This window comes from Papaver somniferum, unplaced genomic scaffold, assembly GCF_003573695.1.
Source record: "Papaver somniferum cultivar HN1 unplaced genomic scaffold, ASM357369v1 unplaced-scaffold_139, whole genome shotgun sequence".
NCBI lineage: Eukaryota > Viridiplantae > Streptophyta > Magnoliopsida > Ranunculales > Papaveraceae > Papaver > Papaver somniferum.
The window spans coordinates 2427311-2454411 of NW_020623156.1; the positions used below are offsets into that span (position 1 = coordinate 2427311).

Below are 27101 nucleotides of genomic sequence, written 5' to 3' on the forward strand. Positions count from 1 at the left end.
AATATTTTGTTACATTGCTTTTGTTTACATACATTAACTTCTAATTCTGCACTTTACCTTCACTTTGTCTTTAAACTGTGCACAAATTTGATCTTCAGAATTATAAGATTGCATTTGTTTTTCCACAAAGATAGCATCAGACACCCATTGGAAATCTTCACATTTTTTGCATTTTAGGTAGCCAATACCATAATTCCATGATGTTTGAGCTATGTTTAACATCCTCACCTTAGTTGAATTGAATTTGGGGTTGATACAAGGAGTATATGACCAAGGAAAATCAGCAAATTTGTGATCACCAACACAAGCTTTACAACCTCCTTTGTACTGAGGTGTCATGGTTTTAATAACATCATCAAACCATTCGAAGTATGGACACATAGGATTAGAGCAATAGAAGAATTTATTCCCTGAATTAGCACCTTCTTTGACCTTTAAAAGTTTCCGAATACCATTACAAGGAACTAATTTACACCTACTGTAGATCCAAGGACAATCAATTGATTGATGATTATTTTCGTTGCACATCTCACATTCCTGCAAATTAAGTAAAAATTAAAGTAAGATGGATATGTACTCACCCCTTAACTATGTTCTTCTTTGAAAAAATCTTGAAATTGCTCTTACCATTTTCATTTTCTCACTTGAGCTAGCAGACATTTTGAAGGAAAAAAAACCAATATAGTGATTTAAGGTTGTGAAAATTCCCCATTTATGTAAGTCAGGCGAGACAAGAAACCGACCGTTATTACAACGGTCGGATTTAAAACGGTCGAAATCTGTAGCCGCTGATTTGAACTCATGCGACACGTGTTGCAATCCTAGATTGTAGGACACGGTGGTCATTCTCTTAAAAAAAAAACCCATTGTTGTAAATATAACAACCAAATCTCCAGCCGTCCAACTAAAAGAATAGCCACGTGTCGCAATCCTATTTAACAGGACATGCTGGTCATTTTAGAAAAAGAAACATCCAAACGAGTAAATATAACCACTTCATCTATGACCGTCCAATTTTAGTCTAGCCACGTGTCGCAATCTAACTAAATGTGGCACATGGTTAAGTAGTCACGTGCTTGTGGGGTATTTTGACAGAAGGGTATAAATGATATTTATTTACACGTGTGGGTCCACACGCTTACTGTTTTGACCACTTAACCATGTCAGACGGAAAACATAACAGATTGGGGCATTTTGATTCCGTTTTGGGGCATTTTGATCTTTTGTTTAACATCTGGGGCATTTTCACAACCTTGTAGTCCAAATTGGGACATTTTGCCATTTAACCCTAAATTACAAGTACAAGGAGAAGGAGTTAACTGACCGAGTGAGTGTGAGAGAAACAACCAAAGAAGAAGAAGAAAAAAAGAGTTACCATCATAGGAGGGTAGTCGAGTTTTCTACCACTCCGACATGACAAGATGAATAACCCTAAAACAGTATCCAGTTTCTGTAATCAAGTTGTAAAAAAATAATTTACAATGACAAATCATCATGCAAAATATAATTTCTGCTTAATTGCTCTTATTAACATTATTATGGTTAGCAGGGATTCCAGTGAAAGAAACTCTTCCAAATCCCAAATGGGCAACTTGATAAAATTCCAACCATACTCTTTCAGCTTCAACTCTAGCACAAAAGTGCTCCCCATTAACATTATTATTCCCAATTGGAATCTCAATATTCCCTTCTACCGAGACCAATTCCTTTCCTCCTCTACTACATTTCTCAACTCCATCAATAATCACACCATGAGGAGGAGGTGGAGGAAGAGAATTTTTATTTCCTTTGCCGCCTTTCCTCGTCTCTTTTTTCTTTTCTTTTAATACACATTTCTTTTTGATCAATCTCAAACCTTTTCTTCCCATTGTAAAAGGTACCTTAACTAAGGTTAATGTGAGAAAGTTTAAAACTGCACAAGGGCAACAACAAATTGCAACAAAATCAGCAACAACGGTTGCACTACATGACTTACAAGTTTGCCCTGAACATTCAATGTTTAGATCTGATACTCCATCATCATGGACTGGGTAACGGCTTCTGCTAATTTTCCTCAACCCCTTGGCTGATCTTGTTGACGATCCCTCGTCACTACTAGTTCTTTCTAAGCTACTAGGAACTTGACTAGGAGATGGGCTTTCTACCATTGCAAATTCCTGCAAAACCCAAGTCTAGAATATCAGAAATATGTTGTACAATTTATAGTGTATGTAAAGTGATCATGATTGTAGAGAGATACAATTACTGGAATGGAATGGAGGAATATGAACCACAACCCACCTCTTTGTTGTTTATTATTCCCGGCCGCACACTTTTTGGCCTTACTCGTGGAATACACTTCCTACCACCGTTGTCCGGATACGCTCTAAATGTTCAGTGACAGTGATGATAACTTCATTCTTGTTCTGAAAATAGAGAAAGACGACTCGTTAATGTTTTATAATTAATGTGATACAAATTGAAAGAGTTTTATTGGTGTGGTGGACAAAAGCAAAATACAAAGATTATCCATTTTTAAGACAAAAGGGAAAAAGGGGACCATGTTCCGATTTGATGAATGTTAGTAAGTATAATAGCACACCAATCATACACATCTCTTGACTTGATTTTTGGCTTTGCGACAGTTATCCCCAATGGAATCATCATGAACCATTCATGACCTCTCAGCCTCAGGACCAAAATAACAAAACAGATTCCCTCTTCTTCTTTTTTCTTTTATCTTGTGATTGGATGATTTCTCTAGTTATGGACTCAGTTAGTCACTTGATGAGAGGAATATAACATATGCCGCAACCAAATATCTGAACAATGTGAGGATGATATTCATGATCCAAAAAAATATGCTTTTTTCAATACTAAAGCTTAATGCTTGGATGACTGAGGGAGAATGCAATTTTTCCGAGGATATATCCCATGTGAGAGAAGCGGTGAGACACAATTAAAAAAAAATTCTACGCCTAACGATATACTCATTGCTCAAACCACCACTGGATTTTCTTATGAATTTATTTTCGGAAAAATCCTTCGGCTAATCTAAAATAACTCTTTCTGCAAAGATCCACTTATGCTCAGTAATCAGTAATTTAAGACGAATGAAGCAAAATCTCGAGAAAAAATAATCCAATTGTGGTTCGGAAATGATTCTATCATTGTAACAAGTAACGGGCTAAAGGGATCCCAGTTTTGTCACACAAGAATTTTCTTGGTCAATCTAGCATTTCTTTTTGTTTGGTAAATTTCTACCGTAAAAAACACAGTTCCAGAGGAATCAATGCAGCAGAGGCAGAGCAGGGGCAATTTTAATCTATCATTGCCAACTTTCACTGCTAACTTTTTCGGTAAAAACAGCAGAAAAGTTTGGAGGGACAAACTTTTTCTAGCAGTTGGAACTTGGAACAGTTTTCAGAAAGTCAGATCTCCTGAAATATGGTTTAGTTACTTACAACTCAGGTAAAACCAAAAAGACACCAATACCCCTTAAATGACAGAATCTTAAACCAACAACAAGTTTCATGCTTCCATTAACAATAACATATTTTCCATCAAAACTAAAATAAATTAATTGACAGTAATATAAAACCCCCAATTCCTGACTATTTTAGCATACAAGAATCAAACAGAGTTACCACGGTAAGATTCAATCCAATATTCTTGATTTTGATTGGAAGTAGAGGGTTAATGAATTCGTATTGGGTTCAAACTTGGACCTAATCTCGTGGATTAATTCAATCAATAATCTTGATTGCTGATACGAAAACTGTGTACTGTGTAGTTCTATCGATCCACTGAAATAAAATCTTGATAATTAAATCTGCATTTATAGAAAATAAAAACTTACCTGAATGAGTAGTAATTGAGAAATAACAAAACCCAGATTTTCTCCCACTTCTGCAAGTTCTTAGAAATGGAAAGAAACTGATCCAAATGTGAGAGACAGAAAGACAGACTTCAATAGTTAATGATTCTTGAAGAAAATGACGATGATGAAGATGAAGAACTAGTTCTTAATTTGTTTTCTGAATCTAGCATATATTATCCTCACTTCATTCAAACTTGCACACTTTCTCTCTCTGTATTGAATTTGTTGTTTTTCTGGATGGGGAAGGGGTTTATATTCCATCCATTTATTTGTTTAGTTACAGGCTCTGCTGTAGGAGTAGTGGATGAAGATGAAGGGTTTAATATTTTTAGTAGATTAATTAATTCTTTATTTAATGTAAATTAATTACATTATTTTTATTACTAATTTAATGCCTTCGTCATCATCATTTCCCGATGACAGCGAATATTGGAAATTGTCTAACCCGACTTTTTTTAACTTCCCCAGCCGCTGGATTCAGTTTACACGTGTCAGAGAGACATGAAAAATCTACTGACTTAATTTTTTTCATTTTAAAAAATAAGATGTCACATGGAGAGACAGGGTAAAAAATTAATAAAACTGAAGGAAAAAAAAAAAAGGGATAGAAAACATAAACATTAAGCCCCAGTAAATACGTTCATGTGCAAGCACATGAGATATTCGATTGAGTGGTATATTTTGGGGTGAGGGTAAATTTAATTGAAGTCAACTTTTACTGACTCAAAAAAGATTTTTTTTTTCTCTATGCTACTGGCGATTTGTGATGATGAATGGATGGAAAAGTGTTCTTGGCGAAATGGGAAAAGGAGAAGAACAGAATAAAGAAAGACAATAATATTTAAAGCTGGACAGAAAAAAAAAATTGCAGCATACTGCTTGGTCTCAGTCAAGGCCGTGTAAGTTCACTCTGTTTCTACGTGGCAGCATTTATGGGAAACAATGTGCTGCCCAGACACAGAGAGATGCTTTCAAAATTCAATCTAAAATCGCCATATATGAACCTTTAAACCGATCTTTATATACTTTTTTTTGTGATCGGCAATGAATTCGATACTTATGGGTTCCGAACTCAGATCGCTGGCATCATTACCCAATAAATTTATCACTATATTATGGTTATATCAACCTGATCTGATAATATTAAACATGTTATTTCCAATATAAAAATATGATCCAACTTCTTCTTTTCAAGAAATTTTGGCTATATAGTTTTTTTCTGGTTTCCGTTTGCTTTTATATTTCCTAACGTATACAATGAGTGACAAAAATAAGGAAAAAAAATATTGAAAAAAAAAAAACAGTTAAAGCTCCAAACCATGATGGCCATGAACTAACACCGTGGGGTTACCGCCTTACCTGCGCAAAGAATCCCAACCTACCAAACCAGGCAACTAGTCTTGGTGGGCTACTAGCTAGAATGGCGTTGACTCCATGATTGAAAAGGTACAAATTTATTATATATCTGACGTGTATGTGATGGTACATATCAATTGAAAGTACTGAAGTGTAGGACCAAAATCATTTGCTGAGGTCCTACTTACCAACTGCAATATCTAACCATAATAGGGTCCGTGGATGATGGAGATTGGAGCCGAATCTCATCAGTTCAAATTGTTCAATCAATTAATGAAAAACATAAACAAAAAATTAGTGTTAATCCTTTCCTCTAACTTTGTAGGTTAACTCAATAATTTTGAGAACCAGACAGAATCTATCAACTATGGAAGGATCCCACACCACAGATAAGCATGGTTGGTATCAATTTAATTAAGATAAATCAGTACTCTCATCGAATCATGATTATGGTTAATGAATTCCAAGCCTGTTGTTCCCTGAAATTGCAGTTGCTGCTAGGTTGTACTTTAAAAAAAAAAAAAAAACAAAAAAACAAAACAAAAGAAGGAAACTGGATGGAATTTCATCTGTTTTTGGAAAAAAGATACTAATATTTTTCAGTTTAACCCATTTTTAAGTAAAAATGAAAAAATGGCATTAAAAAAACCGAGACAATATTTCTAGATAGGAGTATCCGTATAGTAGTCTTATTCATCCGCAGCTAGACAATTTTAGCGAAGAAAAAATAGTAGTGGTTATGCTCAATATTAAGCTAAAAGCTAAGAAATTTGATAACAGCTAATAAATAGTGATGCACTCATTAAAACATACTATAAAAAATGATCAAAATTTCCAGTATCTTTTTCTAATACGAGTATAAGAAAGGTATCTTTGGAGAATCTTGGGTCTTGACATTCTTTCTTTTACAATTTCTTGGGATTTTTGTAAGGAAATCTTGAAAATAGATGATTTCTTTCTTATTTATATAAGAACTAAAATAAAATTAGTTGTCGTCTGGTTATACACTTTGCGCGTAGAGATGTCCATTTCAAAAGAGCTGTATATATTTTTCTAGCAAACGTATTATCATCAGGGGCGTAGGCAACCACATGCAAGGGTGTGCAGTTGCACCCCTTGGATTTCCAAAACCGGTACTACTCCAGTATTTTTCAAGGCAAAAAACTGAAGAAAAAAATGTATTTGCACCCCCGGAATCTTAACATTTGCACCCAACCCCAAACGAAAATACACCCAACTAGCATCTTTGACTTTGTCCCATGTACGTTCGGATCAGAGACCCATTGCCCATAGAAAGAAACCAAACACAAAACTCTCTTTACTGATTAGAGATATTTCGTTCTTCAGAGTTTGGATTGTATATTTCTAGTGTTGCTGATCGTTGGGTAATTGGGTTCTTGTAAATTACCTGATCTGGTTACAGGTACCTTATGGCTTCTTCTCTCAATCCAATTTTTAAGTTCTGATCAAAATTAAAAATATGGTTCATGTTAAACTTTTGGGGGTTTAGTTTAATTGTCTTGTATGGAAAGTAAACAGATTGGATATTTGTTATTCTTATGTTTAATCAAAGTATTTGGTTCAATTTGATTTTGGAGATTTTAATCTAAATCTAAAATTAGGGTTTATGTTAAATTTTGAGGGTTTTAGTATTAATTTGTCTTGTTTGAAAATTTAAGGGATTGGGTATCTGTTGTTTCTTCTGAGTAATCTAAACTAGTGTTTAATCACTTTTATTCAGTTCAATTTCATAATTAGTGTTGTGTTCTTAATTCATGTTTCATGGTTTAATAAATTTATCTTCATCTTTGTTCAGGAATATCAATGGATAAGTTTGTGATTAAGAGAAAGAGAATACCAGAGGAAAAATTCCCTTCATCTTCTAGTACTCTTGAACCACAACAGGTACCTTCAATAACTGAAGTACCCTCATCTTCTACTTCTCCACAACAAGTACCTTCAATAACTGAAGTACCTTCATCTTCTACTGCTCAAGGTCCAGAAGTACCTTTTGATGCCCCTGTTTCTAATCCACAAATAATTTCCATTATTATAAATGAGTTATCGATCTCGGATCTTCCAACAGACCCTGCAATGAGAAAGCCAATCTCGAGTTATCATCTGAACGATCAAGATAAAGTCCGAAGAAATTATACGCCACTGATTATCATCCTCATCATTAATAATATTTTCTTTTGTTTTTTTTCCCTTTGAGAAAAACTATCTTCAAAAAAAAAAGAAAAAAAAACTATCTTCAGCAGCTTATGATTGTGGATCGCGTTGATGTCTTCTCATCAGGAATCTTTCGTTAGAAACTTAGAGTTTCTGACACAAGGGCGGAACTATGTATAGACGTAAGCCAGCCCAAAGTCGAAAGAAACTTAGATTTTACAAGGGATTTTCAAACAAAAATTGGTTTTCTAAGCATGAAAAAGAGGCTTAAGCCAGCCCAAAATACCAGTCAATTAGTTTTAAAGCCGCCCCACATTCATTTTATAGTTCTCATGTTAAACGATAAGGAAATCCTGGACAAATAAAGTTCTCATGTTAAACGATAAGGAAATCCTCGCTTAAAGGCCTAGACAAATAAAGTTCTCATGTTAAACGATAAGGAAATCCTCGCTTCCTATTGGCCGAAATAGGCCTTTTCTGAGTTTTGTGAAACGAACGTTTTGGTGAGGACAGTTGACAACGTATGATTGGTTTAAAAAGAATAGGAAAAAGATTAAAAAAAAAGGAAACCAAATTCAATTTACCGTGTATGGATTTTGTGGAAATTCAAATTCAATTCGAAAATCAGTAACCTACCAATTTAAAATTAGGATTCAAAGCAACATTAGGAATCCAAAATCTCTTTTTAGGAAAGTATAGAAAACCTAACGGAAAACTTTTATTGGGGAAATTTTTAGAAAATCTAACTGAAAACGGAACCCATAGAGATATTGAGAAACGGAGAAAGACATGAGGAACCTATCGTTCTTGATGACTTGAGCGTCCTAAAAAATTGTATAGATTCATCCAGAGGTGTAAATTGGGTTGTGCCAGCACGAGCACAGCCCAGCCCAACACGTTAAAATTTGAGCCCAACCCAGCATACTGATTTAGTCTAGCACAGTCCTGCACGTTAGTTTTGTTGGATATGCTGAGCTAGCCTAATCGGCACAGTGGCACAACATAACATGCGACATGGATAAGCACGTGGCCCAGCACACCATAACACATTAAGAAAGCACGTCATAACATACATAAAACACTACACAACATAGCACAATTAATAGATCATATTTTGAATATATTTCACAAAAGAGTCTTTGTTTTAGCCAGTTTTTGACATTTTATCATCGTTATGTTGACTTATTTTTATAGCAACACATATAATACATAAATATATTTAGAAAATATTTAGTTTGAAAAACATAAAATAATTGTGCCTTGCACAACACAATATGGCACGGCACAGCACGTTTATTTCCTAGCACAGCATGATGTCTAGCACGACACAACACGACACGCCTTAATATCCAACACAACACAACACAATACGACACGACACGCAACACACTAAGAACGTGACTTCGTGGGCTAGGCTGTGCTGGGCCGGCACGTTTTACACCTCTAGATTCATCCACTTACCGAACATAAAATATGTGTAAGAAAACTAAAAAGAAAGTAAAGTTCTTAAGTTTTATGTTTTGTTCATCAACACTATGCCTACATGTTTCATACTCTTCATCATCACTATCCTCATCATCATAATAACCTGAAGATGGTCGAACCTTATCTTAAGTAGTGTTTCCAATTCTAACCTCGTCATCTTGATTAGGTGAATAATAGCTATATATCCTCATTCTCTAGGGTGAAATTGAGAACATTGTGTTGACAATTAAGATTATTTTGAGCAATTATTTCCTTCGTTTCTAACACAAACCTATTTTTCATCTCAGTTAACTGCTAAAGGGATTCTTCTAAAGAAGGTTTTCGTTCATAAAAAGTTCTAGGTTGCATTTCAGTTTACTGCTGGAGAGGATCTTCTAGAGGAGAAACACTCGTAGTTGCAGCTTGTTTCTTCCTTTCTAACATAAAACTATTTGTGTTCTCAGATAAATGCTTGAGTGACTCTTCTAGAGAAAGAATAGAAGTCGAAGGATCATAATAAGGACTAGTTTTCAACTGTTTAATTAAATCGTCCAAAGACGAGGAACTAGTACTATAACATTCCTTATTTTCCTGATTATATGACATTGGCGCGTGTGGATAGTAATTGGGATCACCATGGTATAAATCATAACCTTCAAAAGATTCGTGTTCCCAACCACTATTGACAGTATGGACATGAAAAAAATATTGTTTATGTTGCTTAATCGGATATTCATTATATTGGCTATTGAATACCAGTCTGACATCCTAACAGCAAAAAAATTATACAGAAGCACAAACAAGGCTAGCCTATTGAATCTAGCAACAAAAAGTCTGATGTCTCCACTTAGATTTTTTCTAGAAAAGCTTTTATTCTTCCGAAAGGCAATTCGTTACAATTTTAGCAAACCTCTCTGGAATCAATCCAAATTAAAGTAAGTTAAATATGACAAGAGAATCTCAAGAGAGCTTACAAACCCCCGCCTCACCAGCAACGTTTCCTTGGGATACAAGGCCGCACGCTCAACTTAGAGTAATCATCATGAACTTCGAGTTAAGCTTAATGGAGAAACCAAAGTGTCTTTTGAACGACTTTCCTATTAAGCTCGTTACTCTATCGCTCTCGTTCTAGTCAAAATTTTATGGCTTAGGTTCGCGTAGGTTACATGTTCCTAAAGCGGGAAAGAAGGAAACTGTGATGAAATATGAGTCCTTATCTTAATTTGGCCAGGTCTTTCCCTGTACTAGAAATTAAAGTCGTATTCAGACCTCAACATATATGCATTAAAAAATCTTCTAGTAAACCCGCTGACAGGAGATTCACGGGTGTTTAGAAAGACTTACCTCCGGTCCCAGATGGGGGATGAACCGCTGAAGTCGACTCGGGCCACCGAATCCTATGTCATAGTACGAACCCGAGAGGCCGAAACAGTATTGTAATTGTCATCCTGCCCTGTGCAGTTTAATATTTAACTACCCTTCCGTATGGCTTGAAAGATAAAATAAAGTCCAATAGTCCAATGTCCAATAAGGAAATTGCAAAAGAAAAATAAAATTAAAAAAAAATAGAAGATTCCTAATACAATTTCTAAATAGAAAATCTAAGGAAAAAAAATCTAAAATAAAATAAAATTTTCTTTTTTTTCTTTCTATTTTCTTTGTCTTTTTGACTCCAAATCTTTAGTTGAACCAAAATTCTTTGCAACTTCTTTTTTTCTTTCGCTCCAAATTCCAAAATCTGTAGTGAAAAGACAAATACCCAAGAACGTAAAATAAAATAAAAAAAAATATGTAAAAAAATCCTAGAAAAATTAAATCTAAAATTCTAAACCCAAAGACAAGTCCGCATCGGCGGTGTCAAAAATTGATGGATTTTTGTACAGTGGTAAGAAAGGTTATCGTTCACTCAGACTTGTTGAGGTTTATTTTACAACTTAATAATAGAAAATACCAAAAAAAAAAAATATATGGTAACAATATCGAGATATATTGGGATTCCGGAATTCACAGATTTTCATATTCTTATGGCTCAACTAATAATTCTAGACATTTAAAGCTCAAATATGAAAAATGCAGGGGTCTAACAACCACACCCAACAATTCGTTTGGCAATCTAAGAGGACTTACTCCAATACACTTTCTAGAGAATCAACTAGACGGTCAGACTCAATCTAGAATAAAGTATATTAAAGAGTTTAATATCTCTAACTCTTAATTCAATCCGCAATCAGCAAATAGAAATCTTCGATCTCGATTGAATAATAGGAGTTATTTGAACGGTACCAAAGACCAATGCTCAAGTATCAATAATTGTAAATCAACAAACCAAGGTTGGATATTCTAATTGATTGATCTTAACGCACAACCTGTGATATTTCAAATATATAACAAAATATAATGCTGAAAAGAAATAACACATACACCAAAATTTTGTTAACGAGGAACCCGCAAATGCAGAAAAACCCCGGGACCTAGTTCAGATTGAACACCACACTATATTAAGCCGCTACAGACACTAGCTTATTACCAATTAATTTCGGACTGGACTGTAGTTGAACCCTAATCAATCTCACACTTATTCATGATACAGTTGCGCTCCTTACGTCTCTGATCCCAACAGGATACTACACACTTGATACCCTTAGTTGATCTCACCCACAACCAAGAGTTGCTAAGACCCAAAGTCGAACACTTGATAGACAAATCTGTCTCACACAGAAAAGTCTATAAGATTGAATAAATCTGTCTCCCACAAATATACCCAAGATTTTTTGTTCCGACTTTTGATAAATCAAGGTGAACATGAACCAATTGATAAACCGCCTTATATTCCCGAAGAACATCCTAGTATTATCAATCACTTCACAATAAACTTAATCGACTAGAGAAACAAGTTATTGTGGAATCACAAACGATGAGACAAAGGTGTTTTTGATTATTTTTCTATCTTGCCTATCGGAGATATAAAATCTCGAGCTAATTATTTCAATTGTACTCAACATGATAGAAACAGAAAGATCAGATCACACAACTACAAAGATAATAGTTGGGTCTGGCTTCAGAATCCCAATGAAGTCTTCAAGTCGTTAACCTACAAGGTCTCGAGAAGAAACCTAAGGTTAAAAGAGAATCGACTCTAGTTATGCAACTAGTAACACACATGAGGTGTGGGGATTTGGTTCCCAGTTGCAAGAGTTCTCCTTTATATAGTTTTCAAATCAGGGTTTGTAATCCAAGTTACCTTGGTAACAAAGCATTCAATAATCACCGTTAGATGAAAAACCTTATTCAACCAAGCTAGTATCTTTCAACTGCTAGATCGAACTTAGCTTGTTACATACAAATGAAATGTATCCTCATTTAGGTTTATGTAACCGTACCTAAACGTGTACACCATGTTGGTTCACAAATAGTTAACCAAGGTTAGCCATATGATTACTCTCATATTAACCTTATTCATATCAAACATAACTAGTTCAAATGACTCAAATGAAACTAGTCAATTGTTATAGAAAACACAATTGAAACCAAATCGGTTTGATTCACTTGAATCAATCATGAACATTATAGCCACAGTTTGAAAAGATTGCATTCCTTATGATTTAAATGTTTAAGTCCATGAACTGAACGATTTGACAAAGTAACCAGCTTAAGTATGCGTATAGGTATGCGTAGTTAAGCAACCGTATTTGAGTTTGTTAAGTTTCCAAACTCAGCAGAAATTTTTGTTTCGAAATTTTCCGCCTGTATGTGTACGGGTACGCATACTTAAGGCGACTAGTTTAGGAGTTTGTAATTCCCAAACTCAGCAGATATTTTCGGTTCGAAAACTTCCGCCAGTATGCGTATGCATACACTTGGTTTCCGATTTGTGGATTTATACACTATTGTGCGAACACACTATATATGATTATATCCAAACATGGTTACATTCTCAATTCTTTATTTTTATATAATGACAATAGCCGTTTTCACACATTATTAGCATCAAATTTTTTTTTCAAGATATCGAAAGAATCATTATCGAAACATTCCAAGACGAAATCAAATGATTGTATCACACAAACCATGTAAGATGTTACTCGGAAATTTTCTCATGATATAAGATGAACTTGGTCGAAGCGAAATCTTACCAACACATATTTCGAGAAATATGTAAGAGAGATATACTCAGATCGAAATCTCAAATGTGTATAGTGAAAACTATATCGTAACACGACTTATGTCTCAATATAGGAGATAATAGAAATAGACTTTCCAAGTGATAGATGAGTTCAAGTCTCCACATAAATTTTATCGAAGAAGTTCCACAAGCTCCCCTTAGTATTTCTTCGTCTTCAAATGATGAACTCTGTGAAATCTAAGCTCAACTACACTGTCTATGTCCTAGTCCGGGACATCTATAAATAAGCTAGAAATCAAGACTTATAGTTTTGATCACTAACATTGACAAACATGCGAGTTCGACCGAGAAGTGATCTAACAATCTCCCACTTTTCTATTTTAGTGACAAAACTATTAATATATATGGATTACAAAATAGATAGAAATTGTAGCTTCTCATCCAAATGCTTGATTTCTTTTGCATCTTCAACGCGACTCGAAATCTTCGTCACTTCCAAGTATTCCATTATCCTAAAGGTTGTAAGTTTAGCATCACAGTTGTTGAAGATCCGTAGCGATAACAATGAGAAAACAAAATGCTCTCAATCATTGTTATATAGTGTCATAGTATTATTACACAACATCAAAGTTCAATTGTATCACAACTTTGACAACAATACTATGGTGATATGTATCACTCCCCCTTAGTCAATACTTCATCTCAACATGAAAACCACCCCCCTTACATAATGATCCGTAAACCATATGTACTTGTAGTATCACACTACACATTAATTCTCCCCCTTTTTTCAATATAAATTGGCAAAGGTACGAAAACTAGTGGGATCCTCATGAAATTTTCACAGAGATAGTTCATGACCAAAAGAGAATACCATATCAACTTATTTAGATGCCATCATAAAGCCGAAGCTAAATGCATTCATCAAGGAGTTTATAAAGATACAAGATAACCCCTAATATTCCACAGACGCACTCTCCACAAAGATTTGGCAATTAAGCACAAGTTCAAAATGAACTCCCCCCATAAAATGTCATTCCCGAAAGAACAACAAAGGCGACCTTACTTTCACAAGAAAAGAACGATTTCTTTGGACAAAATCAAATCACATGAAAACATGAATTTGAATCCAAAGTATTCAATTGAATTATCCATAAAATAATTCATGATTAATCCAATTGAAATTCACAATTAAATTAATCACAAGAAAACTCATAATTAATTCAATTGGAATTATACAACTAAATTAACCACAAAAAATGATCAATTCAATTGGTCATGCTCGACATAAGAGAACTTACGGAGCAACAACTAAAATAACCAAAATAGAATGATCAATTTAGTTGGTCATACTCAAACATAAGGAACCTTACGGAGCAACACGGTATATGCAGAAAGATGTGGATCGGAGATCGACCAATACTGCGGAATAGACAAGGATTCATTCTATTTTCCATCACTATTTGCACAATGACATATAATGGACTTAATACTTGTAAACAAAAGTTTTATCCTTTCTTTCATCAAAACAGTGACACAAAAGGTTTTAACTTTTGTAATGTCAAAAGTTCATTCTATCTTCTATCAATATATTCATACCGACATAATAGAGATAACTTTTGAACAAGTATGGGACAGTCACAGGTTCACAGACGTAAACAACATATCCCATAACAATTTGCATATATAAAATCATAAAGATTAAAATTGCAAAAATCATCTTCCAAACACTTAGAATTTAAATAAATAAATCTAAAACATAGAAGATGAAAATCGTTGGACATAGCTATGTGTACTCACAATAATGGCTATTCCAAACCTTAGTTATTCTTCTAGAAACATAAAAAGAAGATTTACTAGACATTGAGACCTCTGAAGAATTCTTTATCATCCCCGAACTCCTTGTCGTCAACAGCCATGGGAACATAAGGTTCATGGAGAAAGGAGTCAATTCCAACAAACCTTTTAGGCTGATGATGTCGAATCAGGGCCTTCTAAATTTCGAGAGTTCTCATAACAAAAGCCTTTATTTGCTGAATCTCCTTCCTTGCTTCCTTCAACTCTTCAAGAATATCATAAAACTTTTGAGAATTTGAAGGAACAGCTCTTGGCTTCCTCACATTCCTTCTTTTACTTTTCAAAGTTGGAAGTAACAAAGATTTTTCTTTTTCCTTCATGATTAATGACTTAACAATCATATTAACATATTTTCCATCAGAACACATGATCCTTGGAGTCTCCATACTTGTATGCGTTTGTGAGAGGAAATCACAATTCCAACTGAACAGGCAGTCTTAAGATGAAAAGAGTTTCAGAGAGGAAAAAAGAATGTAGGGTTATGGAATATCTTAACCACATAGGTTTGCGCACACTCAATTCACGACTCTAAAGAGAGTGGAATTGACGAGAATAACCCTCTTTTATTGAATGCACAGGGAAGTCCTTTCCAATATCAATTAGATATGAAAGAATTCCAAAACATACAACAAAACTAAGAAAACAAAAAAAAAATGTTTTTTTTTCTTTTAAGCCAGAGGTGTGCACAATCTTGTCTCTTTTTGATCAGGCTCATTAGACAAGATGCACTAAGACAACACAATCAAGTTGTGTTGTGGTGAACAACAATTTGTCCACCATTTCCTCTTTGAAAGGAATTCATAGATCCTTGTCTATCAAATTTTTTAGACCATACTCTTTTCTCCAGTGGTCTTGACCTATCCTTGGAAACCAACTTCTTTGAAGAGGATAAAATCTTACATACCTCAGCGGTTTTTTGAACAAGTTTGAGCTTGTTTGCTAGGCGATTTTCTCTTCGTTGAAGTCTCTTGACATGTCTCATCTTGTGTTTATACTTGTAACACTTCGAAAGTTCATGACCCTTGAGTGAACAATAAGAACATGTCCCTGGATAAGATGATTCAGACATACGAGATGTGCAAGCTGCTAGGCACAGAGTGGAACCTGAAAAGTCAGACATAGAGTTTCCAACAGAAAGGTTAATTTCATCTTCCAGATTGGTTGGGTTTTCTTTTGGAAGGATATAAAGATTGATGTATCTATTGCTACAATTATCAAAATCAATATCTTCACAAAGAAGTGCAACAGTTGACTTTTAGTCTTTGTTGGAATCATATTGATCAGACATTTCATAAAGGGTTGCATCAAGACCTTTGTTTCCAGTGTATTTTCTACGGTTCGGACACTCATTCGCAAAATGACCAAAACCTTTACACTTAAATCACTGAGGCATATCCTCATCATCAGCCTCGTCAGCATCCCTTCTTTTAGAAGGAATGTGATTGTGAGGTTTAACTGACGACTTAGGTTTGTCTATGGAGAACCGTTCACTTCCCTTCAATAGAAGATCTCTAAACTGTCTTGTGATCATAGAGACTGATTTGTCAAGATCCATCTGATGAATCACTCTCAGAAAGATCATCCTCGGAGACATAAACACTTTTATTTTCGTCAAGTAATTTAGTGTTCCTTTGTGCTTTGAAGTAAACATCCTTTCCAACTTTGGATGTATGCTCATGATCAAAGATCTTTAGCTTTCCAACCAGTATATTTCTGGAGAGAGCATCAAGGTTATTTCCTTAAAAGATGGCATGCTTCTTAGAATCGTATTTAGATGGCAGCGATCTGAGGATTTTCAACACAATGTCCTTTTGAGGAATAGTCTTACCCAATGCAAAAGATGCATTAACAATTTCAGACACTTTGTGATTAAACTCATCAAATGAATCTTCATCTGTCATACGAAGGTTTCCTAGTCGGAATTAAGGTTTTGAAGCCTAACTTCCTTTTCATTTGTATTTCCTTCAAATACGGTTTTTAAGATATCCCAAGCATCTTTAGACCGAGTACACGTAGTCACATGGTGCTGAAGATCTGGGGTAATGGCTTGTATGATAGCATTCAAACCGTCGGAGTTTTGCTTTGCAGAAAGTATCTCTGCAGCATCGTATGCACCAATGTTCTTTGGAAAGGTTGCATTACCTATTGTCACGACGGGAGCCACATAGCCATTAACTACATAAACCCATGATTTAAAATCCCGCGCTTGAAGAAAGGCACGCATATCAATTTTTTTCCACCATAAGTAATTTGAGCCATCGAAGACTGGTGGTACGTTTATAGAGATAACACCTCTGTCCATATCAGATCGCTACAAACACAGACTTGTAAGGTCTTTAATGTGTTTGCCTGATCTGATACCAATTGAAAATGCGGGGGTCTAACAATCACACCCAACAATTCGTTTGGCAATCTGAGAGGACTTACTCGAATACACTTTCTAGAGAATCAACTAGACAGTCAGACTCAATCTAGAATAAAGTATATCAAAGAGTTTAATATCTCTAACTCTTAATTCAATCCGCAATCAGCAAATAGAAATTTGCGAGCCCGATTAAATTAGAGGAGTTACTTGAACGGTACCAATGACCATTGATCAAGTGTTAATCAATGTAAATCAACAACCCAAGGTTGAATATTCTAATTGATTGATCTTAATGCACAACCTGTGATATTTCAATTGTATAACAAAATATAATGCGGAATAGAAATAACACAGACACCAGAATTTTGTTAACGAGGAAACCGCAAATGCAGAAAAACCCCAGGACCTAGTCCAGATTGAAAACACACTGTATTAAGCCTCTACAGACACTAGCCTACTACCAATTAACTTCGAACTGGACTGTAGTTGAACCCTTATCAATCTCACACTGATTCAAGGTACAGTTCCGCTCCTTACATCTCTGATCCCAGCAGGATACTACGCACTTGATTCCCTTAATTGATCTCACCCACAACCAAGAGTTGCTACGACCCAAAGTCGAAGACTTGATAGACAAATCCGTCTCACACAGAAAAGTCTATATGATTAAATAAATCTGTCTCCCACAGAAATATGCAAGAGTTTTTATTCCGTCTTTTGATAAATCAAGGTGAACATGAACCAATTGATAAACTGCACTTATATTCCCGAAGAACATCCTAGTATTATCATTCACCTCACAATAAACTTAATCGACTAACGAAACAAGTTATTGCGGAATCACAAAAGATGAGACGAAGGTATTTGTAATTTTTTTTCTATCTTTCCTATCGAAGATATAAAATCGCGAGCCAATTATTTCAATTGTACTCAACACGATAGAAACAACAAGATCATATCAGGCAACTACAAAGATAATAGTTGGGTCTGGCTTCACAATCCCAATGAAGTCTTCAAGTCATTAACCTACAAGGTCTCGAGAAGAAACCTAAGGTTAAAGGAGAATCGACTCTAGTTATGCAACTAGTAACACACATGAGGTTTGGGGATTAGGTTTCCCAGTTGCTAGAGTTCTCCTTTATATAGTTTTCAAATCAGGTTTTGCAATCCAAGTTACCTTGGTAACAAAGCATTCAATAATCCCCGTTAGATGAAAAACCTGATTCAACCAAGCTAATATCTTTCAACCGTTAGATCGAACTTAGCTTGTTATACACAAATTAAATGTACCCTTATTTAGGTTTATGTAACCGTACCTAAACGTGTACACCATGTTGGTTCACAAATAGTTAACCAAGGTTAGCCATATGATTACTCTCATATCAACCTTATTCATCTCAAACATAACTAGTTCAAATGACTCCAATGAAACTAGTCAATTGTTATAGAAAACACAGTTGAAACCAAATTGGTTTGATTCACTTGAATCAATCATGAACATTATATCCACGGTTTGCAAAGATTGCATTCCTTATGATTTAAATGTTTAAGTCCATGAACTGACCGATTTGACAAAGTAACCAGCTTAAGTATGCGTACGGATATGCGTACTTAAGCAACCATATTTGAGTTTGTTAAGTTTCCAAACTCAGCAGAAATTTTCGGTTTTAAATCTTCCGCTAGTATGCGTATGGGTATGCACACTTAAGGTGACTAGTTTAGGAGTTTGTAATTCCCAAACTCAAAAGATATTTGCGGTTTGAAAACTTCTGCCAGTATGCGTACGGGTACACATACTTATCTTGTCTCCTTTACCAATTTGGTATACACACATATGCATACACTTGGTTCCCGGTTTGTGGATTTATACACTAATGTGCGAACACACTATATATGCATATATCCAAACATGGTTACATTCTCAATTCTTTATTTCAATCATTGAATCATTATTCTATTGTAGGATTAGAATCTCGCAATAATAATATCTTAGCGAAATTATCAACAACACAACACAACAGCGTCGCAGAACAATTTCAGAAATGATATAATAAACGACGTCGGCTAAAATCATGAGAAAGATGTGATGGTCCTGCGAAAATTAGAGAGTTTGCGAGATTAAGATTTGTAAGGTTGCGAGAATGTCGAAAGTCATATTCGAAAATAAAGGAAAGATTAGCTGTCATCCACTATGTATTTCCCTATAAGTAGTCGTTCAGTTGTAAAGGAGATGGAGAGATCTTTTTTTGAGTAAGAAACAAGTAAATAGGAGAGAGAAAGTCTAGAGCAGAGGTCATTTTTGATTCCTTTATCTTTTCTTGTAAGAATATTCAAAGATTGATCAATAAAAATTAAGAGTGTAAATCTACTAATGCGTTGAATAATAATGAAATCATATGAGGGGTGTAGTGTAGGATTTCCTGCAACTACATCTATAATGACAATAGCCTTTTTCACACACTATTAGCATCAAAGCAATTTTTCAAGATATTGAAATAATCATTATCGAAACATTCCAAGCCTACATCAAATGATTGTATCACAAAAACCATGTAAGATGTTACTCGACAATTTTTTCATGATATATGTAAGGACCCTCAAGGTCGTCAACGCTATTAGACCAGTCAAGTGACAAATTAGTCGATAATGACTCGATTAGTTTAACACGAACGTTAATTAATAGGAATTAATCTAACAACGAACTAGATACGAAACTAGTATCACTAAATAGATCTCGAAAAGTTATGCGGAATGGATTACTCGAACGTGCCAATCGGATACCAGACGAAGAAGAATATATCTTTGGATAAGTATGAATGGCAAAATAGTAATTTTGTTTTAGACCGTCTGGCTGCCCTTATCTTCTGGTAGGGTGCCTTTAGCATTCCTGACCGACCTTATCTACACCAAATCGAGAAGAACCCGTTATCTTCTTCTTTTCTTTCTGTCTTCTTTCTTTCTCGTCTTTCTTTTTCTCCGTTCTTCTCCTGCGATGATTCTGAGAATCAAAATAGTGGTTTTGAGATCAAAGGAAGGAGATACAGATCGAGTAATAACTGATGCTGGTAGTTTTGCTTATAATTAATGATTCGATTTTGAGTAACAGGTGAAACGGAGGATCAGAGTTAGGGTTTTTGGATTTGAGTTTGGGTCTGTGAGGAACTGATGATGATATCGAGTTGAAGATAGATGAACAAGAGGAGGATTGTTGTTTAGTTGTTGTTTTTGAGATGTTTTAATGGAAAATCGAAGAATTAAGTATCTATGAAGAAATTAGGGTTTCCTGATAAGTTCATAGAAGATGTAGATGACGCATATGAGAGATTAAGGAGAAGATTAAATATGGGTTTGGTAGATTTGATGTTTGTAATTGATGTTTTGAGTTTGAGTTAGAGAAAAGAAGATTTGGTGATTGAATTAGGGTTTTTCTGTAATTTGATTTGGGAATCGAACTTGGGGATGATTGAGAAGAAATTAGAGATGGGTTGGTTGATATGAGACATCGGTGAAGCTGTTTTGAGTGTTGATTTGAGATATGAGGTTTGCTCAGATGAAGAGGTAAGTTGAATTGTCTGGATTATTGAAACAAGTAAAAATAAGAAGACGAGTTTGATTTCAGTTGTGCAAATGGAACCATTTGAGGTAATTACTTTCTCAGCAGTGGGTAAAGTTAATTGTTCTATTAGTGAGTTTTCGAGTTTATGGATATTGGTAATTGTTTTAGAATAAAACTGAATACGGAGTGGAATGGAGTTAATATTGAAGTGCGGTTGGTGTTGAATATCAGAGAAACATTAATTGATTGGATTAATGAAGGGGATGATCTGAATTTGGTATGAAGCACAAATCTATGATTAATGGTAGATGAGTATAAAACAGATAAATTGTAGATGAATGAGATGTAAGTTGTGGGATTACAATTGTGTTTAGTTGTTACTGGTGGTGGTTGGTATGATAAATTATGAGAACTGCCTAAGTGGTTAATGGTGTTGCTGTTGAGAGTGGAGTGGTATGTAATGAAGAGTTAGATGAATGTTAAATTATGTGTTTGAGACAGGGAGAATGATGTTACTGAGTTTACAGGTTGTGCAGGAAGAGGCTGAAGTGAGATGGCTTGTGTAATTTTAATTGGTTGTTAGCTGTTGAGATTATGTGATTGTGAATGAAATTGGGATTGAGACAAGTATAGAATGAAGCTGAGATTAAAACGGAATGGAGTGTGTAATGGAATTGCAGTTGTTGATGTTGTGTGGTACAAATTGAGATTTGAAAGACAGAAATAGTTAGTTGAACTGAAGCTGCAGGTGATCATGCTTTATGGGTTACAAGGTTATGTATTGAAGTTAGAATATAGATGGTGTTGTTGATCTGATTTGCGGTTGTAGCAACTGAATTGGAAGAGAATGTGCAGTATTGATGGTGGTGTATAGTATTGTTGTACCTTGAGTTAGGAGAATAGGAATTATATATGATTGATGTGTAGAATCAGAGTTGGATAGTCTCCTTGAAAGCCTGGTGCTACTGCAATTGCAGGTAAACTTAGTTTGCAGTTGTAATTGGAATTCAAAGTTGTTTTAGAATGAATGTGTAATTTTAGTTGGTAGATTTGAAATGTTAAGGAAGTAGAGTTGGAAATGAAACTATGACAACAGAAAGTTTGGCCTGTGCAAGGGCCTTGGTTTATATAACCTGAATCAGTCTTGTGGACTGAGTCGACTCACCGATTTACCCTGACTTAATTTATGTTAGACTCTTGACCGATTTGACTCAGTGGACCATTTGACTTTGACTTAGACGTTGACTGTTTGTTGACCTTTGGCTGTCAGTGACCGTTAGTTGACCGAACGGACTGGGCCTTAGATTAATGGGCCGAAGTAGTGGACTGGGCTTAGGGCCAGTTTTTCTTAAGTAGGCATTTTGGACCTTTTGTGGTCCGAATTAACTTTTGGTTCCTTCTATGCCAATAGACTATAGAACCAACCTAATTGAATAAGTAAACCTTAGCTATGTTAAAGATAGATAATTAAAAGGTGTAGAATCATAAATAGGCTTAAAACCATTAGTTAGATTTGTAAGATTCTTGTGTGAGCCATTTTGGTTAGATTCTTAGAGTTCTTGTGTGATTAACAGTTAGTCTTTATTAACAACGACCGATTCAAAGGATGAACCAGTCGATCGTGGATCTCGAGGTAGGCGTGGTTTGTCATCAAAAGAGGTGGGAATACATTTAACTCTTTGTAACCATTGTTGTTTCTTTTACAAAAGTCTTTGCTTAACAAACTCATACATTGTCTTATTGTACATTCCATGCTTTATTTAATTTGCATTTCGATTGTTCTGTTGATTCTTTGAATCTTTCCACGATTTGGAAAGGACTTGTAATGTTGTTTGTCATTATAAATTGTTATGGGAAATGAGAATTTCCACTTGTGGTATATAGGATACACTCCTTCATATTTGTATCTATATGAATTTAGCTTTTATGCACATGGCTAGGGCGATACACCTCAATATTATTATTCGGTGTGGGACAAAACGGCATCAATATTATACATTGTTTGAAGAAGGAGTTTGTCCAAATACATGTTTGTTTATTTGAGTGGCTTGATCACTTTCTATTGTTTGGGAAAACGTGTATTATTTTCCAACTCTTGCTTATGATTACTTTAAAGTTAAATGTTTTTCCCACTGGGCACCCCTATTAGGGATGATGTGCTCACTCATTCCCACTTTCAGTTTCAGAAACAGATCGGAATTGCGCAGCGAAAGCTTCGAGGAGTTGAGTCTGTTAGTTGGTTAACTTCTGATATATTTATTATGTTGTATATTCTATTTGTAAACCAAATGACTATTGTGTATGTATCATTTGTGAGAAGTTTTTGTATATAAATATTTATGAGGGGGGCTAGTTTTGGATTAAGTTAAATAGTAGATTTCTTATTTGAATGTTTAAGTAAATGATTTAGATTGTTAGTGCCTCTTTATTTAAATAATCTCTTGGATTAGTCAGCTGCTAGTTTTGGGGGCGCTACAATATAAGATGAACTTGGTCGAAGCGAAAGCTTACCAACACATATTTCGAGAAATATGGAAGCGAGATATACTCAGCTCGAAATCTCAAATGTGTATAAAGAAAACTATATCGTAACACGACTTATGTCTCAATATAGGAGATAGTAAAAATAGACTTTCCAAGTGATAGATGAGTTCAAGTCTCCACATACTTTTTGTCGAAGAAGTTCCACAAGCTCCCCTTAGTAGTTCTTCGTCTTCAAATGACGAACTCTGTGAAATCTAAGCTCAACTACATCTATGTCCTAGTCCGAGACATCTATAAATATGCTAGAAATCAAGACTTATAGTTTTGATCACTAATATTGACAACACATGCTTGAGATAGCAACGCATGCGAGTTCGACCGAGCAGTGCTCTAACAAAATAGTAACAATTTATTGACTCTAATTCATTGCGAAAAGTACAATTTTGAAAGTAATCACTGTAAATCTAAAGCATATAATATCTAAACACTTAAGCTAAGTATGACCCATCAATTGAAATCACAAACATTCAGTAAATATCATAATTCTATTAATAGTCGATGCAAAAAGTCATAAAAGAATTAATTAGAATTACCACATTGATGAAATTCGGCTTCTTCCATCGTTCCAATGATGGGGTTTAGCACTACATGGTGAGAACACTCTTAAAATATTTTTACATTGCTCAAATGATGTTTACAATAAAGAAGAAAAGAGAAAAAAATAATAAAATATTGAAACTACAACTTCTTTTTCTTCGAACCTCCCGCCCTCTCTCCCTTCTAGTGGCTCTCCCCTAACTCATATTTATACACAACACTTGATATCTTCTCAAATGTCTTCCATAACTCCAAAATCTTCATCTTTTTAATGGAAAATATCTTCTGGAATAATTTTTATTTTATTCTTCACAATGTTTCCTTCTCCAACTTAAACTCCCTATTAATTAATAAATCAAATTTTGGAAAGATATTCTCTCTGATTACATAGAATATTCTCTTTTATTACACAAAATCCCCGTATAAATCGTTTTCAAAGGAACTAAGAAGGGGTGCCACTTATCAAAGACATGGGTGCCTTTAGCAGGTTTTCTCGGTGCCTTTAGTAATTTTCTCGGGGGAGTTGCAAAAATCAATTTTCAAGAAACTTTTTCCACAAGAGTTTATTTTTCCAAACACACCTATAAATACAAAATGCCATATTAAGTACAGAAATGAGCATTAACAAAATATATAATTGAGATCAAATCAGACACAAAAATGCGTCTATCAAATACCCCCAAACTTATTATTTTCTAGTCCTCGAGCAAATCTAATCTAGAAAATAAAATCCTAACTCACTGTTGCAGGCATCGCGATTGCACTTAGCATGTGCAACAAGCCTTTGAACCCCTAGGTGGCCCTAGTGGTCGAGATTTAGTCTCGGGAGGGATTACAAGAGGTGTACCCAAAAAACCTTTTACTCCGAACCCTAGCTACCTATGCAGAACCTTGGAACGACACTAAACAATCTCCTTGATTGATATACTCTCACTGACTATAGAAGGAAGTACCCTGATGCGAAATTCTAATTGATGTACACGAGTTTGCACACACATACTAAAATTCATATATAAGGTGACAGAGATCTACTCAGATAGTCGCACTATGGACATCAATATCCGGAATCAAACAAATCACATGAATAGAATGAGCAGATGGATATAGAGATAGAGATAGATGGTTGATATGTTAACTAAGGTTAACGGTGTTTCCCATATCTGTCTGAAGGTCGCCGCCAAGATAAACTCTATGAATTCTAATGAATTGAGATACTGGTTTGACTAATATTAACAGAGATGGCATATACATGCGGACTAGCGGTCGATAATATTAATTCTAGATCAACTCAACTGGCATATACAAGGGGACCAGTGGTCGGTTTATTGAATATTTGGTTGGTCCGATGGTCTGGTCTGGTTTGGTCTACTTTATTTTATTTCATTTTTTTTTGGTATCTCAATCATTCTACTTTACCATATCCAGTGGCGATAATAATTCGATGCGTGTGCCCCACCAAATCACTTAGAGAAACAAAAAATGCAAAAACAAAAATAGAAAGTGAAAAGACGACTTCGAGATAAGGTGACACTACCATGTTATTTCTAACATCCGAGCTCTTTGCTTTTATGACTAGACTCTATCTTCGGGTTCCTCAACTCCTACAACCAAGATGCTTCCATCCACCTAGATTGGTTCGTGCTATCCTTTATTAGCACAAGTTTCTAGGCTCTGGAGTTTGTTTATTGCAATTAACAAAAAATTTCTCCCACACCCAAAACTTATATCTATTATTTTCCTCAATTTTCTAAAGATGAAATTAAAAGCATGAACAAGGAGAAACTGTTACCACTTTGAAGGAAATTAAAAGCATGAACAAGAATGAACAGTCTTTCTCCTAGGTACTAAACCCCTATATATATTTCTGAAGTGTAAAAAACAACTCTATGAAGAGAATAATCAGGAATACGTTATACATCATTACCACAATACCCAGGAAAATTAAGGCAAGGGTGAACAACAACATTCTTGTGGCTCCGAGTCACTGCTAAAACCTATGAACAAAACTGGAACCCGAGACGTCGCTGCCAATGCCCTCGACCCAGTTGATCGAGAGGTACATGTTCATGATTGAAAATCTATGGTTTACCAACACGGAAGTAGGTATACCACCAATAATGCAAATTACTCCTAATATTATAAACTACATCATCAAGAAGTTGTGATTTCACAAAAATTCTCAATTTAACAATCTATTAGAGCATTGCTTGGTCGAAATCGCATGCTTTTCTATCTCAAGCATGTTTGTCAATGTTAGTGATCAAAACTATAAGTCTTGATTTCTAGTCTACTATAGATAAGTCTCGGACTAGGATAGAAAGTTTAGTTGAGATCAAGAACTCCATGGCAATCATCATACAAGACGAAGAACTACTCAAGGAACTGGTGGAACATCATCGACTACAAGGTATGTGGAGACTTGAACTTATCTATCACTCAAATGTCTATCTACTCTATCTCCTATCTTGAGACAAAATTCGTTTTGATATATAGACTTTGATTCACACTTGGTATTTCGAGCCGAGTTTATCTCGCCTATGTATTTCTCGAAATATGTGTTGGTAAGCTTTCGCTTTGTCCAAGTTCATCTTTACCTAGTGATGAAAGTCATGTTATGTTTCAGTCACTTTGAAATTTGCTTTAACGAAAAATAGTTTGTGAATAATAACTATATAATAACGTCCTCTAAGAATGTTTCAATGATTCAAATGAGAGTTTAGATTATATAACCATTGTTGGATATAAGCATTGTGTGGCAACACATATATGTATTAGTCATTTTTCCTTGAACCAAAGTATGCGTACTTTGTTGATCAGGAAAACCGGAACAAGAGCTGTGAACTCAGTCCGCGAACCCAGTCCACGAACTGGCGGAAGTAATTCTCATCCCGAGAATATCTACTGGAGTTTGAGAACTCCTTCAGGGAACTTAAGTCCGCGAACTAAATCTGCGAACTTAAGTTGGTTATATCTAAAGACGATTTTTGTGAACTTATATTTATATTATCTAAGGAATTCAAAATGCAAACCGTGGCTATAAAGTTCATGAATCGATTCGAGTGAATCAAATCGTTTTTGCTTCGACTGTGTCTTGTGTAGTTACATGAGATTTATACAATTGAACAACTCTCTAACTAGTTCATTTGCGTCATTTGAACTAGTTATGGTGAAGAAGAATATGGGTGATATGAAAGTGCTCATATGGCTAACCATTTGGTTAACTACTGTTGAACCAACAAATGTACATGTTTGGGTTGTGTGTAACAAG

The 27101-nt window shown here is 35.0% G+C and overlaps 1 protein-coding gene across 1 annotated transcript; it reads right to left on the bottom strand.

The window, feature by feature from the left end:
* Positions 1-1492: 1492 nt before the first annotated feature.
* On the bottom strand, positions 1493-4127 carry LOC113335155. The gene is made up of 3 exons (XM_026581282.1): positions 3839-4127; positions 2281-2405; positions 1493-2156 (listed from the first exon to the last, which is right to left on the bottom strand). Exon 3 carries the CDS (start codon positions 2145-2147, stop codon positions 1515-1517), a length of 633 nt encoding a protein of 210 aa, XP_026437067.1. The 5' UTR covers positions 2148-2156; positions 2281-2405; positions 3839-4127; the 3' UTR covers positions 1493-1514.
* Positions 4128-27101: the final 22974 nt, after the last annotated feature.

Bases quoted from the DNA above. Each gene is read 5' to 3' on its own strand.
- LOC113335155 (XM_026581282.1), bottom strand. From the start codon at position 2,147: ATGGTAGAAAGCCCATCTCCTAGTCAAGTTCCTAGTAGCTTAGAAAGA.